The 22,622-nt window shown below is 45.2% G+C and overlaps 1 protein-coding gene across 2 annotated transcripts in view; it reads right to left on the bottom strand.

The window, feature by feature from the left end:
- The window catches only part of SNX6 (sorting nexin 6), a 58,123-nt gene extending 35,781 nt beyond the window's left edge, over positions 1–22,342 (bottom strand). Inside the window, exons 1-4 of one of the 2 annotated variants that reach the window (XM_032179865.3) lie at positions 22,283–22,342; positions 22,079–22,126; positions 2,098–2,202; positions 796–906 (exon numbers count right to left, since the gene is read on the bottom strand). In XM_032179865.3, coding sequence (XP_032035756.2) covers positions 796–906; positions 2,098–2,202; positions 22,079–22,126; positions 22,283–22,324 — 306 coding nt within the window. In that variant the 5' untranslated portion in view covers positions 22,325–22,342. The remainder of the gene's footprint in view (positions 1–795; positions 907–2,097; positions 2,203–22,078; positions 22,127–22,282) is intronic. The other variant, XM_032179866.2, reaches the window with a different exon arrangement.
- Between the last annotated feature and the right edge of the window lie 280 nt (positions 22,343–22,622).

The raw sequence follows: 22,622 nt of genomic DNA on the forward strand, positions 1-22,622 counted from the left end.
CGTAACATACCCCATACGCCCTAAGAAAACACTTCAGGATAAAAGGTGGTAATCAAACGTGTTTCATAACTGACAATTTAAAAAAACATATCAGGCTGAGTGTGGCGGCTCATGCCTGTAATCCCAGAACTTTGGGAGGCCAAGGCAGGGGGAATCACCTGAGGTCAGGAGTTCGAGACCAGCCTGGCAAACATGGTGAAATGCCATCTCTACTTAAAAAAACAACAACAAAAATTAGCCAGGCTTGGTGGTGGGTGCCTGTAATCCCAGCTACTCAGGAGACTGAGGCAGGGGAATCGCCTGAAACCAGGAGGCAGAGGTTGCAGGGAACAAACATCACGCCATTGCATTCCAGCTTGAGCGACACAAGTGAGACTCTGTCTCTAAAAAAACATAACAGGGCCGGGCACGGTGCCTCATGCCTGTAATCTCAGCACTTTGAGAGGCCAAGGTGGGCAAATCATCTGAGGTCAGGAGTTCAAGACCAGCCTGGCCAACATGGTGAAACCCTGTCTCTACTAAAAGCACAAAAATTAGCTGGGTGTGTTGATGCATTATTGTAATCCCAGCTACTTGGGAGGCTGCGGCAGAAGAATTGCTTGAACCCAGGAGGCAGAGGTTGCAGTGAGCCGAGACTGCGTCACTACACTCCAGGCTGGGCAACAGAGTGAGACTCCAACTCAAAAACAAAACAAAACAAACAGTTCACAAAAAATACTGAAGAAGATTCCAAAACATAATGAAGTACCTAAAACCTCCTGGAAAATGGAATTAAAATGGAGTCTCAATACTTACGATATAACCTGCATAGTCTTCATTTTCAACAAAGGAATCATGAAGCCAGATAAATTCCTCATGTTGCCGAACAACTGAAAACTCGTTTTGTTTAAAATTTGGCAATGAACTCTGTAAAGATAGAGATTTTCTTGAATAAAAATCAAATTTACACTAAAAAGTTTTTTTGAAACTGGGTCTTGCTCTGCCACCAGGCTGGAGTGCAGTGGAACAATCTTGGCTCACTGCAGCCTCAACCTCCCAGACTCAAGCAGTCCTCCCACCTCAGCCTCCCGAGTAGCTGGGACTACGGGTATGAACCACACCTGGCTAATTTGATTTTTTGTAAAGATGAGGTCTCACTAAGATGCCCAGGCTGGTCTTGAACTCTTGGACTCTAGCGATCATCCTGCCTCGGCTTCCCAAAGTGTTGGGATTACAGGTATGAGCCACTGTGGCCTTAAAAAGTTTTTAATAAATATTTTCTATCATTAAAAAAATTCATCTTATTTCAAGATCATTAGTGCCCTTTAAAGTCTACCATAAAACTCTGAGCTATCTGGACAAAATTATCTTCGGACTGTTGGGAAAGTAAGTTAACAGACTTATATTGTACTGCTACAGTTACTTAAAAGTTATGTCATTAATATATATCAAACTCAACTATTCAAACAAAGGAAAGAAATCTGCAATCTGAAAATGTGCTCAAGAACTGAAATCTAATAAAAATAATAATTTGTGGCTGGGCACAGTGGCTCACGCCTGTAATCCTAGAACTTTGGAAGGCCAAGGTGGGTGGATCACCTGAGGTCAGGAGTTCGAGACCACCCTGATCAATAAGGTGAAACCCCGTCTCTACCAACAATACAAAAATTAGCCGGGCGTGGTGGCTTGTGCCTGTAGTCCCAGCTACTTAGGAGGCTGAGACAGGAGAACTGCTTGAACCCAGGAGGCGGAGGTTGCAGTGAGTGAGCCAGGATCACGCCACTGCACTCCAGCCTGGACAACAGAGACTCTGTCTCAAAAAAAATAGTAATAATAATTATTTGTAAGACAGTAATTTGACTAACAGAAAGAACAATGAAATTGAAAGTAACAAGAATGGTAAAAGATACTAATAAAAATTTGGAAAAAAATTAAATTTGCCTTCTGTCTAGGTTCTGATTCTCAGAATATTAATCTAAAAAAAGTACATTTTCCTACACCTATTTTTGTTAAAATAGTCTCCTTCCAATTATGTTTAAAACCCAAGTCCCGGTCAACATATCACATATGTATTATAATAAATGGCTAAAATAATAGAAAGTACAAAATCACATTTACCTTTGTGTGAACAGTGAATTTTACTTTATCCCGCTCACTAAGAGCATCAGAAATGTCCACCTGCAGAGCAGCATCACTTTGAAGATCTACATTTATTGCTTTAAGCTAGAAAAAAAACCAGTATCTTAATGAAAATCATGTGCTTTTATATAATTTCATTTTTCTCTCAGACAAGACAATGCAAAAACAAAACAAAAATAACAAAAGATTATTAAGTCTAAGAGGTACTCATGTCCATTTAACATACATATTATATACATTTTGAAGCAGCTGCTTTGGGCAACGCTATTAACCTTAATTCTATAGTATTCAATTCTAGAATTTTCATTTTATAGTATTCAACTATATTCTGCTTTACGAAAGTCACTGAGCTAATCACGATTTATTATAGTTTAGTTACAGTTTATTTCAAAAAGAAAACTCTTTTCAGCCAGATGTGATGGCTCACGTCTATAATCCCAGCATTTTAGGAGGCTGAGGCAGGAGGACTGACTGAGCCCAGGAATTCAAGACCACCCTGGGAAACATAACAAGACCCTGTCTCTACAAAAACTAAAAAAAAAAAAAAAAGCCAGATATGGTGGTGCACACCTGTGGTCTCAGTACACAGGAGGCTGAGGCAAGAGGCTTGCTTGAGCCTAGGTCAAGGCTACAGTGAGCAGTAATCGTGCCACTGCACTCCAGCCTGGATGACAGACCAAAACCATCTCAAAAAAAAATCTGTCTCAAAAAAAAAAACAAAAAACCTATTTTCCAATTTTGTTGTAAATGAACAAAATGCTGAATGCAAATACAAAATTGTTTACTCAATGATTTCAAATATATATACATGTATATATATATACACGTGTATATATATATACATGTATATATATATATATAATTTTATTTTTTGTTTTTGAGACAGGGTCTCACTCTGTTACCACGATTGGGGTGCAGTGGTGATCTCTGTTCACTACAACCTCTGACTCCCGGGTTCAAGTGATTCTCCCACCTCAGCCTCCTGAGTAGCTGGGATTACAGGCGTGCGCCCCCACATCCAGCTATTTTTGTAGTTTTTGGTAGAGAAGGGGTTTTGCCATGTTGGCCAGGCTGGTCTTGAACTCCTGATCACCCACCTTGGCATCCGAATTGCTTGAGCTCAGGAATCTGAGACTAGCCTGGCCAACACGGTGAAACCCCATCTCTACAAAAAATACAAAAATTAGCCGGGCACATGTTGTACACCTGTAGTCCCAGCTACTTGGGAGGCTGAGGTGTGAGGAATGGCTTGAGCCCAAGAGGTGGAGGTTGCTGTGAGCCGAGATCATGCCACTGCACTCCAGCCGGGGCAATAGAGCCAAACCCTGTCTCAAAAAAAAAAAAAAAAAAAGGGAGCAGGGGGCCGGGTGCGGTGGCTCACACCTATAATCCCAGCACTTTGGGAGGCCAAGGCAGGTGGATCATGAGGTCGAGAGATTGAGACCATACTGGTCAACATGGTGAAACCCCATCTCTACTAAAAATACCAAAATTAGCTGGGCATGGTGGCGCACACCTGTAGTCCCAAGCTACTTGGGAGGCAGAGGTTGCACTGAGCAGAGATTGTGCCACTGCACTCCAGCCTGGCAAAAAAGTGAGACTCCATCTCAAAAAAAAAAAAAAAAAAGAAATCTATTTCCTTTTTTCTTTTTTGGAGACGGAGTCTCGCTCTGTCACCCAGGCTGGAGTGTAGTGGCGCAATCTCGGCTGACTGCAAGCTCTGCCTCCCCGGTTCACGCCATTATCCTGCCTCAGCCTCCCAAGTAGCTGGAACTACAGGCGCCCACTACCACGCCTGGGATGTATTTTTTTTAGTAGAGACGGGGTTTCACCGTGTTAGCCTGGATGGTCTCGATCTCCTGACCTCGTGATCCACCTGCCTCGGCCTCCCAAAGTGCTGGGATTACAGGCGTGAGCCACCGTGCCTGGCCTCCTTTCTTTCTTTAATCATATTCAGGCGCTTTTTGTTTTTTTAAATAGAGACAGGGTCTCACTATGTCGCCCAGGCTGGTCTTGAACTCCCGAGCTCAGGCAATCCTTTCACCTTGGCCTCCCAAAGTGCTGGGATTACAGACGTGAGCCACTGAGCCAGGCCAGGCCACTTTTAAGATGTTTATTGTGGTAGGCTGAATAATGGCTCCCCAGGAGGTATCTACATCCAAATTCCTAGGAGCTGTAAATGTTACCTTATATGTCAATAAATGACTTTGCAGATGTCATTCAATTATGGATTTTGAGATGGGGATTTTGAGATTATCCTGGATTATCCAGGTGGGCCTTAAAGGCAATCACGTCATCTTTTTTTGAGATGGAGTCTCACTTTGTCCCCTGAGGTTAGAGTGCAGTGGCCCCATCTTGGCTCACTACAACCTCTGCCTCCCATGTTCAAGTGATTCTCCTGCCTCAACCGCCCGAGTAGCTAGGACTACAGGCACGTACAACCAGGCCCAGCTAATTTTTGTATTGTTAGTAGAGATGGGGTTTTGCCATGTTAGCCAGTCTGGTCTTCAACTCCTGACCTCAGGTGATCCACCTGCCTCAGCCTCCCAAAGTTGTTGGGATTACAGGCATGAGTCACCACGCCAAGCCAGGATGTTATCTTTATATATAAAAGGCAGAGGCCAGGCACCACTGGTGGCTCACGCCTGTAATCCCAGCACTTTGGGAGGCCGATGCAGGCGGATCACCTGAGGTCAGGAGTTCGAGACCAGCCTGACCAACGTGGAGAAGCCCCGTCTCTACTAAAAATATAAAATTAGCTGGGTGTGGTGGCGCATACCTACAATCCCAGCTACTCGGGAGGCTGAGGCAGGAGAATGGTGTGAACCTGGGAGGTGAAGCTGGCAGTGAGCTGAGATCACGCCACTGCACTCCAGTGACAGAGTGAGACTCTATCTAAAAAAAAAAAAAAAGAAAAATTTGACACAGAAAAAAATACTCCAATAACTAATGAGAAGGTCATGTGACCATGGAGGTAGATCAGAGTAATGCAGCCACAAACCAAGGACTGCTGCTGCTGGTAGCCACTGAAAGCCGGAGGAGGCAACGAATTCTTCCCTAGAGCCTCCGGAGGGAGAGCTGGCCCTGCCAGGTTGACATTCTGACTTCTCTGACTTCAGCTCAGTGATACTGATTTTTGACTTCTGGCCTTCAGAACTGTGAGAGAATAAATTTATGTAGTTTTAAGCCATCAAGTTTGTGGTAACTTGTTACAGCAGCCGCAGGAAACTAGTCCATTTATCATACAGGTTTTGGAACAGTAACTGTAGCATTTCTCCACTTCTTACGTTTTCATTGCTTAGTCTAGCATTTCCAAAACACACCTAATAAGCATCAACCTTGTTGCTTGTTAAAAATATAGAATCTGGCCGGGCACGGTGGCTCACGCCTGTAATCCCAGCACTTTGGGAGGCCGAGGCAGGCGGATCACGAGGTCAGGAGATCGAGACCATCCTGGCTAACACAGTGAAACCCCGTCTCTACTAAAAATACAAAAAAATTAGCCGGGCGTGGTGGCGGGCGACTGCAGTCCCAGCTACTCCGGAGGCTGAAGTAGGAGAATGGTGTGAACCCGGGAGGCGGAGCTTGCAGTGAGCCAAGATCGCGCCACTGCACTCCAGCCTGGGCAACAGAGCGAGACTCCATCTCAAAAAAAACAGAATCTGGGGCCGCATGTGGTGGCTCACGCCTGTAATACCAGCACTCTGGGAGGCCGAGGTGGGTGGATCACGAGGTCAGGAGTTCAAGACCAATGTGGCCAAGATAGTAAAACCCCGTCTCTTACTAAAAATACAAAAATTAGCTGGGCCTGGTGGCAGGCACCTGTAATCCCAGCTACTCGGGAGGCTGAGGCAGCGAACCGGTTGAACCTGGGAGGTGGAAGTTGCAGTGAGCTGAGATGGTGCCACTGCACTCCAGCCTGGGAGACAGAGCGAGACTCCGTCTCAAAACAAAAACAAAAACAAAAACAAAAAAAACAGAATCTGGCCAGGTATGGCAGCTCACACCTGTAATCCTAACACTTCGGGAGGCTGAGGCGACTGGATCACTTGAGCTCAAGAGTTCAAGACCAATCTAGGCAACATGGCAAAACCGTGTCTCTAAAAAAACCCAAAAACAATAACCAAAACAAAAATTAGCCCAGCCTGGTGGGACACACCTGTAGTCCCAGCTACTTGGAGGGCTGAGACAGGAGGATTGCTTGAACTCAGGAGGTCGAGGCTGCAGTGAGCCAAGAAACTGCCAATGCACTCCAGCCTGGGTGACAAAGTGAGACCCCGTATCAAAAAAAAAAAAAAAAAACTTAAAAACCAGAAACAGAATCCCAGGTCTATCAAAACAGGAACGTCAGGCAAAGGCCCTTAAAATCTGTAACTGAATACACCAGCAGACATTTTCAGGATTTTCCTTGCCTTTATATTCTGTCAAAATTTCCTCTCAGCTGTTAATATGTTGTTCTTAATATTTATATGAAACATTTTGGCCAGCCAAGGTGGCTCATGTCTGGAATCCCTGCACCTTGGGAGGCCAAGGTGGGAGGATCACTTGAGCCCAGGAGTTTGAGACCAGTCTGGGCAACATAGCAAGACCTGTCCCTCCACAAAATAAAAAAATTAGCTGGGCATGGTGGCCCACATTTGTAGTCTCTGCTACTCAGGAAGCTGAGGCAGGAAGATCAAGAGTTTGAGGCTGCAGTGAGCTATGACTGCACCACTGCACTCCAGTCTAGGTAACACAGTAAGACCCTATTTCGAAATTTTTTTTTCCAGATTCCCATCTCTATGTACACTTTTGCTTTCAGATTTTTTTTTTTTTTTTAACTACTGATCTATCAGTTTGGAAGCATACCTTTCACAGATATCTACATTTGAGAAGATGTTATTTATTCTTCCAATTTAAGATTATTCCAAGTTATTAAAACAGTTCTTTCTCTTCCATTTCCTTATCCTTCTATACTAAATATACTGTTTCCCTTTATTGTTTAGTTTTTTGTTTTTGATAGCACAACACTTGGTTTCTTAAATTGTAACTTTTAGCTATATAAAATGTCCCTGTACTATCCACTTAACAGTTTTGGTCTTGAATTCTACTTATTTAGGCATAATTTACATACAATAAAATACAGATTTTCAGTATATATTTAAAGAGTTTTAACAAATATATAGGCCACCTACCATACTCACAGGCTTAAGTGATCCTCCTGATTCAGCCTCCTAAGCAATTGGGACCACAGGTGTACACCACCACATCTGGCTAATTATTATTATTTTTTAAGAGATAGGGTCTCCCTATGTTGCCCAGGGTGCTCTCGACCTCCTGGACTTAAGTGATTCTCCCACCTCAGCCTCCCAAACTGCTGGGATTATAGGCGTAAGCCACCACACCTGGCTAAATTCTCTCTTGTATACCTTATTAAGGCATGTTATCCATTTATATATTGCCTTAAGAGCTATTAACTCAATCTACCATTTGTCTTTTCCTTTTCTTTTTTTTTTCCTTGAGACAGAGTCTCGCTGTGCTGCCCATGCTGGAGTGCAGCAGTGCAATAATTGCTCACTATACTGTCAAACTCCTGGCTTAAGCAATCCCCTCCCTCTTCGGCCTCCCAAAGTGTTAGGATTACAGGCGTGAGCCTGTAACAAGACTTATGACTGGCCTATTTCTATCCTATTTCTAATAAACAAGATGTATAATGGAAAAGCCAGTCCCCAAAATAAAATCACCCCCCACCATCAGTATAAAATATCACTGAAAAGTTAACATGCTATCATGGTTCATCAATTCTAGATGCATATTTGTTATAACATATCTGAAATAGGAATGTCTTTTTTTATTTTTATTTTTTTGAGGTGGAGTCTCGCCCTGTCACCAGGCTGGAGTGCAGTGGCGTGATTTTGGCTCACTGCAATCTCCACCTCCCAGGTTCAAGTGATTCTCTTGCCTCAGCCTCCTGAGTAGCTGGGATTACAGGCATGCGCCACCACACCCAGCTAATTTTTGTATTTTTAGTAGAGACGGGGTTTCACAATGTTGGCCAGAATGGTCTTGATCCCCTGACCTCATGATCCACCTGCTTCAGCCTCCCAAAGTGCTGGGATTACAGGTGTGAGCCACCATGCCTAGCCAGGAATGTCTTTCAATTGATGACAAATTACAATTTAACTAGCAACATTTTTTTTTCTTAGTGGTACATAAAAAAAAGATAGTCTTTCAATCAACTGCACCTTAAATCTGATACAATATACTATAGATTTTTTAATTTTAAAGAGACAGAGTCTTGCACTGTTGCCCAGGTTGGAATGCAGTGGCAGGATCATAGCTCATTTTAACCTCGAACTCCTTGGGCTCAAGCGATCATTCCATCTCAGCTTTCCAGGTAGCTGGAACTACAGGCGCATACCACCATGCCCAGCTAATTTTTGAGGTGGGATCTCACCATGTTGCCCAGGCTGGTCTTGAGCTCGTGGGTTCAAGTGATCCTCCCCCTGACCCCGTTTGGTTTCCCGAACCACTGGGATTACAGGTGTGAGATTTAGTGTTCATTAGATAAAATGTATACAAATTGTCCAGGCATATTTTCTTCTCAGTTTAGCAAAAAGTCAGTCATTTTAGAGGGTTTTATTAAGGACCGGAGTCAAGCAACTTGCGTTTCATAAAAATTTAATCGGCTGGGTGTGGTGGCTCATGCCTGTCATCCCAGCACTTTGGGAGGCCAAAGCGGGAGGATCACAAGGTCAGGAATTTGAGACCAGCCTGGCCAACATGGTGAAACCTTGTTTCTACTAAAAATACAAAAAAGAAAAAAAAAAGTAGCCGGGCATGGTGGTGGGCGCCTGTAATCCCAGCTACTCAGGAGGCTGAGGCAGGAGAATTGCTTGAATCCAGGAGGCAGAGGCTGCAGTGAGCCGAGATCGCACCACTGCACTCCAGCCTGGTCAAGAGAACAAGACTGTCTCAGGTAAAAAAAATTTAATCAACTTTCTGCAACGAATGAGTTCAGTTTTAAGAAATTTCTAACTAGAGTACATTCAATGGCTTAATTTTTTTCTGGAACAATAAACATTGGACTGTCTTTTGTCAGAGGCTGACTAGGTTAAACATTTGTGTCACTGGTCAAGAGAAAGATTATAACAAAAAAAATATGGATTAAATAACATAAATGTAGTATCATTAGAAGAACAATTTAAAGACCCTGACCTGTGACCTGTTGTTCCACATATAATTACTTAGTAAAAGCCTGGGCGTGGTAGCTTATACCTGTAATCCCAGTATGTTGGGAGGCCAAGGCAGAAGGATCACTTGTGGCCAGGAGACCAGCATGGGCAACATAGTGAGATCTAGTTTCCACAAAAAATTTAAAAATTAGCTGGGTATAATGGTGCACATCTGTGGTCCCAGCTACTCAGGAGGCTGAGGCTGCAGTGGGCTGATTGTGCCACTGCACTCCAGCCTGGGTGACAGAGTGAGACCCTGTCTCAAAAAAAAAAAAAAAAAAAAGACTTGGGCCGGGCGCGGTGGCTCACACCTGTAATCCCAGCACTTTGGGAGGCCAAGGCAGGCGGATCATGAGGTCAGGAGATCAAGACCATCCTGGCTAACACGGCGAAACCCCGTCTCCACTAAAAATACAAAAAATAAGCCGGGCGTGGTGGCAGGCACCTGTAGTCCCAGCTACTTGGGAGGCTGAGGCAGGAGAATCGCTTGAACCCAGGAGGCAGAGCTTGCAGTGAGCTGAGATTGCACCGCTGCACTCTAACCTGGGGGACAGAGCAAGACTCCGTCTCAAAAAAAAAAAAAAAAAGACTTAGGAAGACATTCACTACTAGTTACTATACTGACTAGTGTACTATGAAGTATCTAGCTTAGAACATCCCTAAGAAGTCAGTTGTTCACATTTTGACAGCAAAGCAAATGTAGAGAGATGGATGAGTGGATGGGATGGGGCAAAGAGGAAGGAAGAAAGAAAATAACTTTGACTCTTAAAATAGTCTCCCAACTGATCTCTTACTTTAGCCCTTGCCCCTTAAACATTTATTCCCTACAGGGCCACCACTATGATATCATTAAACTAGAAATCATTTCTCTGCTTAAAATCTAAGGAGTTTCCACTTGAAGAAAAGCTGAATACCTTACAGTGGCCTACCAGGCACTATAAAATCTCCATCTGGTATCATCTAATTTACCACTCCTCTGGCTCACTATAGTCCTGCCATGTGGCCTCCTTTTCTCGGGGAGGGGGGGCAGGGGGGAGGGAGTCTTGCTCTGTCGCCAAGGCTGGAGTACAGTGGTGCGATCTCGGCTCACTGCAACCTCCGCCTCTCTGGTTCAAGCAATTCTCCTGCCTCAGCCTCCCTAGTAGCTGGAATTACAGACGTGCGACACCACGCCCAGCTAATTTTTCTATTTTTAGTAGAGATGAGGTTTCACCATGTTGCCCAGGCTGGTCTCGAACTCCCAACCTCAGGTGATCCACCCACCTTGGCATCTCAAGTGCTGGGATTACAGGTATGAGCCACTGCACCTGGCCCTCCTTGTTTTTTGAACACACAAACATGCTGCTGTCTCAGGGAGTCTTTGCACCCGCTGTTTCCCTCTGCCTGGAACACTGCCCCCAGATACGTATCTGCACAGCTCACTTCCTTCAAGTCCTTAAGTCTTCCTCAGGAAGGCCTTTCCTAGCCACCCTATCTAAAAGTGCAGCTCAAACCATCCTCCCCTCCCAGCCCAAAAATCCCTACTCCTCCCTCATTTTTCTTCACAATGCTTATTCAAAACCTAATATACTTTACTTTTTAAAAATGTCTCTTCATGACTGTAATTCAGCTCCATGAAGACACAGGTTTTTGTCTGTTTTGTTCATTGCTATATTCCCAATGGAAGTTCTTGACAAATATTTGTGGAATGTAAAGGAGGGAAGAGGAAAGAAAGGTGGTAACCACAACTGGGCTACAAAACTATTTTCAGGTAATTACAGTACGATCAATCAAAAACCCCATGATAGAAGTAAAATTTGATTGGCCGGGCGCAGTGGCTCATGCCTGTAATCCCAACACTTTGGGAGGCCGAGGTGGGCAGATCACGAGGTCAGGAGTCCGAGACCAGCCTGGCCAACACGGTGAAACCCTGTCTCTACTAAAAATACAAAAATTAGCTGGGTGCAGTGGTGCATGCCTGTAGTCCCTGTTACTCGGGACGCTGAGGCAGAAGGATCACCTGAACCCAGGAGGTGGATGTTGCAGTAAGCTGATATCACACCACTGCACTCCAGCCTCGGTGACAGAACACAACTCTGTCTCGAAAAAAAAAAAAAACATATATATATATATATATATATATATACACACACATACATAGAGAGAGAGAGAGAGAGAGAGATAGAATAAACGCTTGACTCTCTAGGCAATACAGTAATATGCGGCTATTTAATAAACTTTTTTTTCAGCACTTATACGCAAACAACTGTCCCAGGTATTGTGGAAGATTTAAAGTGAACAAAAAGCCCTGCCTTCAAGAAATATGTTTGCGATGAGGAAGACAATCAATCTTATGTAATATAAAATTAACTGCTTCCTGCTTTCTCCCCACCACTTTTACCACACGTACAATGTAACCTCATCAACACCTCCAGTCCTGTGATCTTTCCATTTATTTCCAGTCTGTCGGCACTCCCTCTGCTTCACTCCTTTTCCAATCCACTCCACGAATGCCATTCCAATACCTTTCCTGCTGGTGCCTTCAACTCTCACTGCTCTTTTACCATACCTGGCTCACAAATTCCCATACTCAGGATCTACTTTTATTTATTTATTTTTTTTATAGAGATGAGGTCTCACTATGCTGCCCAAGCTAGGCTTGAACTCCCGGGCTCAAGCGATCCTCCCACCTTAGCCTCTCAAATGCTGGGATTACAGGCATGAGCCACCTGGCCTCAAGATCAATATAATCTTCAACATTTACATTTGAGCTGCTGAGCATGGCTAGAGAAAAGTCACCATTGTTTGTACTGTTCCATTTCAAATTAATGGTCTCCAAATTGCATATGCTCTTTGAAAACCACTCAGCAGTCCAATCCTGTTCAACTCTGCTCAGCTCCCCTTTTGATTCCCTGCAGCAACAATTCCAACTTTTACTACCACATTACACCCCACCCTCAACAAGTGAACTTGCCTCCTTCAGCCCAGAGAAATAAATGCCAGCAGCTGTTTATTCTCTCAGGCCCACCAACACACCTTTTTACAAATAAATTTTGCCTCACAGCTGGTCATTGGTGGCACATGCCTGTAGTCCCAGCTACTTGGTAAGCTGAGGTGGGAGGATCACTTCAGCCCCAGGAGGTCGAGGCTGCATTGAGCTGTGATGGTGCCACTGCATGCCAGCCTGGGCAACAGAGCAAGACTATGTCAAAAAACAAAAACAAAAACAAAATTCTTTACATGAGTACCTAATTTCCAAACCAATGATATTTTTCAGTCTTCTTGACCTCTCTGCAGTATTCCGCCTTGGTATTATTCTGACCACTCCTTTCTTAAAACTATCTCAACTTTTTAAAAAAAATCATTATTTTTAAAACTGGAGATGGGGCCGGCCGTGGTGGCTCATGCCTGTAATCTCAGCACTTTGGGAGGCTGAGGCAGGAGGATCACTTGAGGCCAGGAGTTTGAGACCAGCCTGGGCAACATGGTGAAACCCTGTGTCTACTAAAAATACAAAAATTAGTTGGGCGTGGTGGTGCACGCCTGTAATCCCAGCTACTCAGGAAGCTGAGACACAAGAAACCGCTTGAATCTGGGAGGCAGAAGTTGCAGTGAGTTGAGATTGTGCCACTGCACTCCAACCTGGGTGATAAAGTGAGACTCTCCCTCAAAAAAAGAAAAAAGAAAATGGTGACGGGCATCTCACTCTGTCACCTAGGCTGGAATGCAGTCGTACAATCATAGCTCATTACAGCCTCGAACTCCTGTGATCAAGCAATCTTCCCGCCTCAGCCTCCCAAGTAGCTAGGACTAAATGCATGTGTGACCACACCCTGCTAATTTTTAGTTTTTGTAGAGACAGGATCTCTCTACAGATCCCAGACTGGTCTCAAACTCCTGGGCTCAAGTGATCCTCTTGCCTCAGCCTCTCAGAGCGCTTGGATTATAGGCATGAGCCATTGCGCCAGCTTCTCTCAACTCCTGAAGTCTCCTCTGATTCGCCTCCTACCCCTCTCAGCGCCATTAAGCAATCATCTTTGCTCTGGTCCTTAAATGCTGGTTTCCCTTGGGTGCTAGCTAATGTTGGAAATATCAGCCATTCTCAACTAATAATTCCTAATTATATCTCCAATTCAGACTTTTTATTCTAAGTTCCCAATTTGAATTTCAAGTTACCAACTAGACATAGCCACCTGATGTATTCGCTTATTAAACAATTGAGTGCCCTCAATGTATCAAGCACTGTCCTACATGTTAGGGAGACAGCAGTGAAGAGATACAACCCTCAACCTTACAGATCTTACATTCTACTTTGGTGGGGGCGGGTGAGATGCCTCACAGGCACTTTAAATCCAACATACCTGGAACCAGACTTAATGACCTAACCTCTAATCCTGCTCTTCCTTCCTATATTCTATGTTTTCTCCTTCTCCCTTGCCCAGCCCATGTATTACTTATTCAGTCACTATGTCCTGTCTATTCTATCTCCTAAACATCTCTTTACTACATCCCTTCCTTCAGCCCTCTTCCACTGCCTTGGTTCTACCTTTGTCATTTCTCATCTGGACTGTTGCATTAGCCTGTTAACTGGTTTCTTTGCTTTCTGAAAGGAAGCATCAATGTATCCTCTATATTAGAATAATCTACAATGCTATTTTCACCTGGGCATGTCTTTCCCTTATGTTTTTTTTTTTGAGATGGAGTTTCGCTCTTGTCGCCCAGGCTGGAGTGCAGTGGTGTGACCTTGGCTCACTGCTACCTCTGCCTCCTGGGTTCAAGCGATTCTCCTGCCTCAGTTTCCCTAGTAGCTGGGATTACAGGCACTCACCGCCATACCTGGCTAATTTTTTTTGTATTTTTAGTACAGTTGGGGTTTTGCCACATTGGCCAGGCTGGTGTTGAACTCCTTACCTCAGGTGGTCTGCCCACCTCGGCCTCCCAAAGTGCTGGGATTACAGGCATGAGCCACTGCACCCGGCCTGGACATGTCTTTCCTAGCTTAAAATTCCTCAGTACTGGCCAGGCACGGTGGCTCACGCCTGTAATCCCAGCACTTTGGGAGGCCCAGGTGGGCGGATCACGAGGTCAGGAGATCGAGACCTTCCTGGCTAACACCATGAAACCCCATTTCTACTAAAAATGTAAAAAAAAAAAATTAGCCGGGCGTGGTGGCAGGCGCCTGTAATCCCAGCTACTTGGGAGGCTGAAGCAGGAGAATGGCGTGAACCCAGGAGGCGGAGCTTGCAGTGAGCCGAGATCACGCCACTGCACTCCAGCCTGGGCAATAGAGCAAGACTCTGTCTCAAAAAAAAAAAAAAAATTCCTCAGTACTTCCCACCACCTGGAGTCTTTCACTATGCACTATATACTCTGTCTGTACTAGCTGCATGTACCTTTGCAACCTCTGCTCCAGTAAGAACAGGTGCTCTAGGAGAACCAAATTACCAACACATGCCATCCTCTCTGTTGGAAAGCAGACCAATAGCACAGTGGTTAAGAGCCAGGCCCTAGAGCCAGATTGCCTATCTGACCACAGCTCCTACTGGCTGTATGACCTTGAACAAGTTATTTAATGTCTCTGCAACTCAGTTTTGCTTTCCCAAATAGGAATAACAGTAGGTGTATTTCATAGGGATTTGAGAATTGAGTTTATATGTAAAGTCCCTGACATGCAGTGAATGCTATGTAAGTGTGTAACTATCATTATGTCTTTACTACTATCCCTTCCCCTAAAGTTGAACACTTTTACTTTGTACTCCCATACACTTTATCACAAGGGATTATAACCCTATCTCCTTCACTACACTGTGATGGTCTCAGGGCAGGAACTTTGTCTTATTCATCTTTTTCATCCTCAGCCAACATAATATATGTCACATTTTTATGTGAAATAACTATCAATAAATGTGGCATGTGTTTAAGCTAAAAAGTGTGCAGGTGCAAAACAAAATGCAAGCATCTGGGCCAAATTCAAGTTGAATTTCAAGTGAAAGAAAAGGTGAGGGGAAAAAAAAACACTGAAATGCATGCATAAAACAGTCAAGTGTAGATGTACTTGGGCAATGGGGAGTAGACTAGAATATAGGGGAGGGGATATTAAGAAATGAAGCCAGTGAGAAAAGGTTAGGAACAGAGTTGAATGTTAGCCTAAGGAGTTTGGACCTTACCCCCCAAAAAAATGGGGTCCAAGGAAGTCCTTTTCACTAAGGTGCTATATGGTTTAATCATTTTAGTAATATAAGTAATTTGACGACTGAATTGGAAAGTAGAAAGACTAAAGACAGAGACTAAGGAGAGGTATTGCTACAATCCAAGCAGGAAGAAGCAAGGAACTTAAATGGGACCATGCACACGAAAGATGGGATAAACAACTTTTCCAAGGTGAAATTAACTGGCCTCAATGACTGTTCTGATATAAAAATGAAGGATATGACTCAGAGTTTCTTGCCGGCACAACTGGAAAGTGATGCTATTAATGAAGATAAGGAATACAGAGGTAGGAGCAAGGCTAAGAGTACAGGAGAACAAGCAGTTACTCCACCTAAAGTAATTATTGAAAACAATAAACATATTATTTAGAATTGAAATCAAGTGCAAAGAGAATCATGCCATCACTCTGGCATGCACTGTTCTTATTTAACAAGCACATCAGAAAAAAAATGTGTCCAATTCAAAGGGCTCATTTGTTTACTAAATAATATGTTACTGTCCTTTATTTGGGGAAGAAAAACCTATTATATAGAGGTAGGGCTAAAGAGATGAAAATGTGGCCAATATTTTTCAATACTATGTATTCTTGAAGCCTGCTTTTTAAATTTCTCACAAAACAGTATTTTCCTTTTTTTTTTTTTTTTTGAGACAGTTTCGCTCTTGTCGCCCAGGCTGGAGTGCAATGGCATGGTCTTGGCTCACGGCAACCTCTGCCTCCTGGGTTCAAGTGATTCTCCTGCCTCAGCCTCTCAAGTAGCTGGGATCACAGGCACCAGCCATCACGCCCAGCTAATTTTTGTATTTTTAGTAGAGATGGGGTTTCACCATGTTGGCCAGGCAAGTCTTTAACTCCTGACCTCAGGTGATCTGCCCATCTCGGCCTCCCAAAGTGCTGGGATTATATGCATGAGACACTGCGCTAAGCCAAAACAATGTTTTCTTAGGGCGCTAAGATTCTGTTCTAATCGAAATATCATGATGAAAATGTACGGCTGCTTAAAGATTTATTTAAAAACACTAACTTTAATTTTGCTTACTTGTAGCCGGATGCTGTGGCTCACACCTGTAATCCCAGCACTTTGGGAGGCTGAGGCGGGTGGATCATGAAGTCAAGGGATCGAGACCATCCTGGCCAACATGGTGAAACCTCATCTCTACTAAAAATACAAAAATTAGCTGGGCGTGGTGGCGTGTGCCTGTAGTCCCAGCTACTCAGGAGGCCGAGGCAGGAGAATAGCTTGAACCTGGGAGGCGGAGGCTGCAGTGAGTCAAGGTTGTACCACTGCACTCCAGCCTAGCGACAGAGCAAGACTCCGTCTAGACAAAAAAAAAAAAAAAAAAATTTGCTTACTTCCTGCTTTACATGAAATGCTAGTTATTATTTTTGAATGTGCTGTTCCCTTTGCAACTCATATCAATATGTACTTCATGCTTTTTCTCTGTCAAAACTCCCTTTTTGAGACAGAGTCTCGCACTGTTGCCCAGGCTGGAGTGCAATGGCATGCTCTCAGCTCACTGCAACCTCCGCCTCCTGGGTTCCAGTGATTCTCCCGCCTCAGCCTCCCGCGTAGGTGGGATTACAGGTGCCTGCCACCATGCCCAGCTAATTTTTTGTATTTTCAGCAGGGACAGGGTTTCACTATGTTGGTCAGGCTGGTCTCGAACTCCCAACCTCGTGATCCACCTGCCTCCGCCTCCCAAAGTGTTGGGATTACAGGAGTGAGCCACTGTGACCGGCCAAAACTCCCTTCCTTAAAAGGCTCAACAAGATGATCTAAACTAAAAATGCAATGCCTAAAAGTTCTAATTATGGTAATCTATTTCTATCAGGACAAACACAATGTAAGGAAATTTAAACAGGCCAGATATTTCTATTCCTAAAATGAGGAAACAGCAGGTTAACTTTGTGCAGCAGTAATCAAATTTCAGTGCACAAACAGAGAACTCCTTGGGCGCTTGTCAAAAAAGCAGTTATTGGCCGGGCGCGGTGGCTCACGCCTGTAATCCCAGCACTTTGGGAGGCCGAGGTGGGCAGATCACCTGTGGTCAGGAGTTCGAGACCAGCCTGGCCAACATGGTGAAACCCTGTCTCTACTAAAAATACAAAAAAATTAGTCAGGCGTGGTGGCAGGCACCTATAATCCCAGCTACTCAGGAGGCTGAGGCAGGAGAATCACCTAAACCCGGGAGGTGGATGTTACAGTGAGCCAAGATCACGCCATTGCACTCCAGCCTGGGCGACAGGAGTGAAACTGTCTTTAAAAAAAAAAAAAAAAGTTATCAGCTGGGCACAGTGGCTTACGCCTGTACTCCCAGCACTTTGGCAGGCTGAGGCAGGTGGATTACCTGACGTCAGGAGTTCAAGACATGCCTGACCAATATGGTGAAAACCCTGTCTCTACTAAAAATACAAAAATTGGCTGGGCATGATGGCATGTGCCTGTAGTCCCAGCTACTCGGGAGGCTGAGACAGGAGAACTGCTTGAATCCGAAGGCGGAGGCTGCAATGAGCCGAGATCATGCCACTGCACTCCAGCCTGGGCAACAGAGCGAGACCCTGTCTCAAAAAAATTAAAAAAAAAAAAATGCAGTTATCTGCCCATATGTAGAGGTGGGGCTGAAGAGATTAAAGTGTGACCAACAGTTTTCAATACTGTATATTCCCTACCCTAAGAGATTCTGATTTAGTGAGGAGGTGACACCCAGAAACTTTCACTTTGATTTTCAAACACCCCAGGTAATTCTAATGCAAGTATTTCGAGGCCATTTTGAGAAACCTGTGCAGTGGCTCTGATATCAGAAATGTGGTTTAAAGTCCAGCTCTCCCATTTGTTGCTGTGTGACCTCAGACTACTAACTTAGTTTCTCTGAAGTTCGGATTTCTCATTACAAAAAGGGGGATACTAAAGGCTTTAGAGGGATGATGAAATATAGTGAAATATAAATATAATGAAACAATGATTATGCTGTGCCCACCTATAATTATATAATTATTATGATTCACCCAGTTCCACGGGAAAAAAATAAGGAAGAACTGGGCAAGTGTACATATCCATCCTGATGTTCTAAAAGCGTTCTAATTCATGTTTTTTTCCATTTCCATATTAAAATTTTCATCTACAGGATTCTATAAGAACATCTCAGTCAGGCGTGCTCTTTTGTCTTCCTCTCCCTTTAATTTTGTAATACATGAAAAAGTTTCTGTGGCCAGGCACGGTGGCTCACGCCTGTAATCCCAGCACTTTGAGAGGCTGAGGCGGGCAGATCACAGGGTCAGGAGATCTAGACCATCCAGGCTAACAAGGTGAAACCCCGCTTCTACTGAAAAAAAAAAATGCAAAAAATTAGCCGGGCATGGTCGCGGACTCCTAGTTCTGGACAAATTACTTAAGGGCTTCCAGTTCCATGAGCAAATCCTCCTGGAGGCATAAAGCCATGAACACAAATATTCACCAAAAAACACTTTTCACATCATCAACATACTCAAAAATTAATATTTTTAATGAACATTATTAAGATCCTCCAAGAAAGCAAACCCTGTTTGCTTGTGCTAGTAGACCCCAAAAATAGGACATAAAGTTATCTATAGGTCATATGCTTTATATTTAGAATAATCAGTTTAATTGTGCTATAATCAACTCCTCTCACTTCATTAAGTAACTCTGCTAGTTTCCCCTATTTTAAAATCCAAAATACAATTTTTAAATTTTTTTTTAGAGACAGGACCTCACTCTATCACCCTGGCTCTCTCAAGCCATAGCTCACTGTTCTCAAGCTCTCGGCCTCTCAAATAGCTAGGACTACAGGTATATACCACCAAGCCTGCCTAAGTTTAAAAAAAAAATTGTTGGCCAGGCGCCGTGGCTCACGCCTGTAATTCCAGCACTTTGGGAGGCCGAGGTGGGCAGATCACGAGGTCAGGAGATCGAGACCATCCTGGCTAACACAGTGAAACCCCATCTCTACTAAAAATACAAAAAAAATTAGCCAGGTGCGGTGGCAGGCACCTGTAGTCCCAGCTACTAGGGAGGCTGAGGCAGGAGAATGGCGTGAACCCGGGAGGCAGAGCTTGCAGTGAGCCAAGATAGCGCCACTGCAGTCTGGCCTTCTGGCCTGGGCAACAGAGCAAGACTCCATCTCAAAAAAAAAAAAAAATTGTTTTTTCTTTTTTTTTTTTTTTTGAGACGGAGTTTTGCTCTTGTTGCCCAGGCTGGAGTGCAATGGCGCAATCTTGGCTCACTGCAACCTCCACCTCCCAGGTTCCAGTGATTCTCCTGCCTCAGCCTCTGGAGTAACTGGAATTACAGGCATGCGCCACCATGCCCAGCTAATTTTTGTATTTTTAGTAGAGACAGGGTTTTACCATGTTGGTCAGGCTGGTCTCGAACTCCTGACCTCAGGTGATCCACTCACTTCGGCCTCCCAAAGTGCTGGGATTACAGGCATGAGCCACCGTGCCCCGTCTTAAAAATTTTAGGTAGAGATGGGGTGTTGCTATGTTGCCCAGGCTGATCTTGAATTCCTGCCTTAAACAATCCTCTTGCCTCAGCCTCCCAAAATGCTGGGATTACAGGTGTGAGCCATTGTGCCTGGCCGAAACTAAAAATCTTACCAACTAGTAATTCTATATGATGCTTTTGCTCTAACCTGAAATTCTAAATAATGCCTTTGTTTACACTGAGAAATTAATTTATAAAAGTATGCAGCACCTTCTCCATCTTTCTTACTATTTAAAAGCTCGGCTGGGCACAGTGACTCACGCCTATCATCGCAGGAGGATCACTTAAGCCCAGGAGTTTGACACTGGCCTGGGCAACATGGTGATACCCCGTCTCTATAAAAACAAACAGGCGGGGCGTGGTGGCTCACGACTGTAATCCCAGCACTTTGGGAGGCCGGGGTGGGCAGATCACGAGGTCAGGAAATTGAGACCATCCTGGCTAACACGGTGAAACCCAGTCTCTACTAAAAATACAAAAAATTAGCCGGGCATGGTGGCAGGCGCCTGTAGTCCCAGCTACTCGGGAGGCTGAGGCAGGAGAATGGCATGAACCCGGGAGGCGGAGCTTGCGGTGAGCCAAGATAGCGCTACTGCACTCCAGTCTGAGTGACAGAGCAAGACTCCGTCTCAAAAAACCAACAAACAAAAACCTAGCTAGGCATGGTGGCCCGTGCCAGTAGTCCCAGCTACTTGGGAGGCTGAGGTGGGAGGTTCACTTAAGCCCAGGAGGTCAAGGCTGCAGTGAGCTATAACCATGCCACTGCACTCCATTCTGGGCAACAAAGTGAGATACTGTCTCATAAAACCAAATAAATAAATAAAAGCTTTATAAAAGTCATCAGTTCACACTAACTACCTCATCTGTTATTACAAACAGCAATAACATCCCACAATATTTTATCACCTACCAAATATGCACTAACAGATGTCTCTCTCACATTAAACCGGATAAGAAAAAGAAAAAGGGAAAACTGAAGTGCAGGCTGTGAAATGTGAAGGAACCATGGAACCTTGCTGAATGGTAATTATCATATATCAACATTTTCCAAGTGCTCACTTGTACCAGGGACTATAAAGATTCCCACCCTTCAGCCAAGGAAAAAGGGGGTGGAGAGTGCGGTGGGAGGGAGGAATGAGAGCCCGGAAGGCTTTCTGAAGTAGAACGCAACTAACCTCAGAACACCAAGGGTAGAATGGAGGTTATCAAAGGCCTGGCGGGGTGTGTATGTGGGGGGGTGAGGGGATGGAGCGTAGATGTTGGTCAAAGGGTACATACTTGAAATTTGTTTAGATCTCAAATGTTCTCACAAAAAAAACTGGTAACTAGGTGATGTGATGGATATGTTAGGTTGACTGTGGTACTCATTTCACAATGTATTCGTGTATTAAAATATAATGTATACCTTAAGTATATACAATTATCAACAGTATTTGTCAACATACCTCAAAGAAGCTAAGGAGAATAAGGAAATCCTGCCAAAGACAGGATTTGTTGGATATTAGAAAAAGTAAAGATACCACGGGCTACCTGCACTTTGCATAATCTAGTAGAGCACCGGTCAGGAGTTGATTCGGCTACTGTAAAAATCCTTGCAAAATGGTAATGTAGACTACACCCGTACTATTTGAGAGAGACAGAAGGGTGGGCAGGAGCGAGTTCGCGATGTCCACACCGGGTGAAAACTGAGGGTGCCGCTGGGAAGGTCCGAGAATGGGTTTTAATGGCCCCAAAGTGGCGAGGGAGGGTGGGGGCGTTCCAGCTCCCGCCTCCACTTCCACTTCGCCACCTGCACCCCGCCCCGGGTGGGAGTGGAGGTCCACCAGAAGGCCCGAACAGCGGCGGGGGACAAGAAAGCGCCTCGGGTCCCCGGGAATCGGAACCTAGCGGCCCCCAGGGAGGAAGGGCTGCGGGAGGGTGGGGCGCGGTGCAGCGACGAAACCGAAAGGAGGACTACGGGGAGGGAGTGCCGCGCGGCTGGGGACCCCTCCCCGTACCACACCCGTGGACCCAGGTTGGGGAGGAGGGTCCTGCGAGCCAAAGGGAGGCAGAACTTACTCCGCGGTCCTCTTCTGAGAGGAAGTCCGGGCCGTCGTCCAGGCCTTCCTGTGGGGTCGGCGGGCACGGCGCGCCGGGGAAAAGGATGAGATGGGGGAGACACAAAAAGAGACATTAGTGCCAGGCTGGCGCGGTCCCCGCGCTCGCCCCGCGCCCGCCGCCCCCACCGCGCTCCCGGGACTCGGCGCCGCGGAGAACACCCACCATCATGGCTGCTCCGAGGCGAGGGCCGGCGCAGGCGCGCATCCCCCTGCTGCCGGAGGGAGCCGGCGGCCAGGAGCGGGGCGGGGCGGGACGAGGCGGAGGCGGAGGCGAAGGGGCGGGGCCTAAGGGCGGTCCCGCCCCGTCCCCGGCGCAGAACGCTTGAGTCCGTGAGCAAGGAAGGTTAACACCACCTTCCGTCCAAGGTCAAGGCACCGAAGTCGGGAGCGCCTGAAGACCCAGACCTCATGGCTGGGGGCACCTCGCAGCTGGCGGGCTCTGACCAGGGAAGGGCCAAAGGCCGCCCAGGGAGCTCTCCAATTCCCCTGCCCCGAGGGCTCCA

Source organism: Hylobates moloch, unplaced genomic scaffold (genome assembly GCF_009828535.3).
Source record: "Hylobates moloch isolate HMO894 unplaced genomic scaffold, HMol_V3 SCAFFOLD_16, whole genome shotgun sequence".
Lineage (NCBI taxonomy): Eukaryota > Metazoa > Chordata > Mammalia > Primates > Hylobatidae > Hylobates > Hylobates moloch.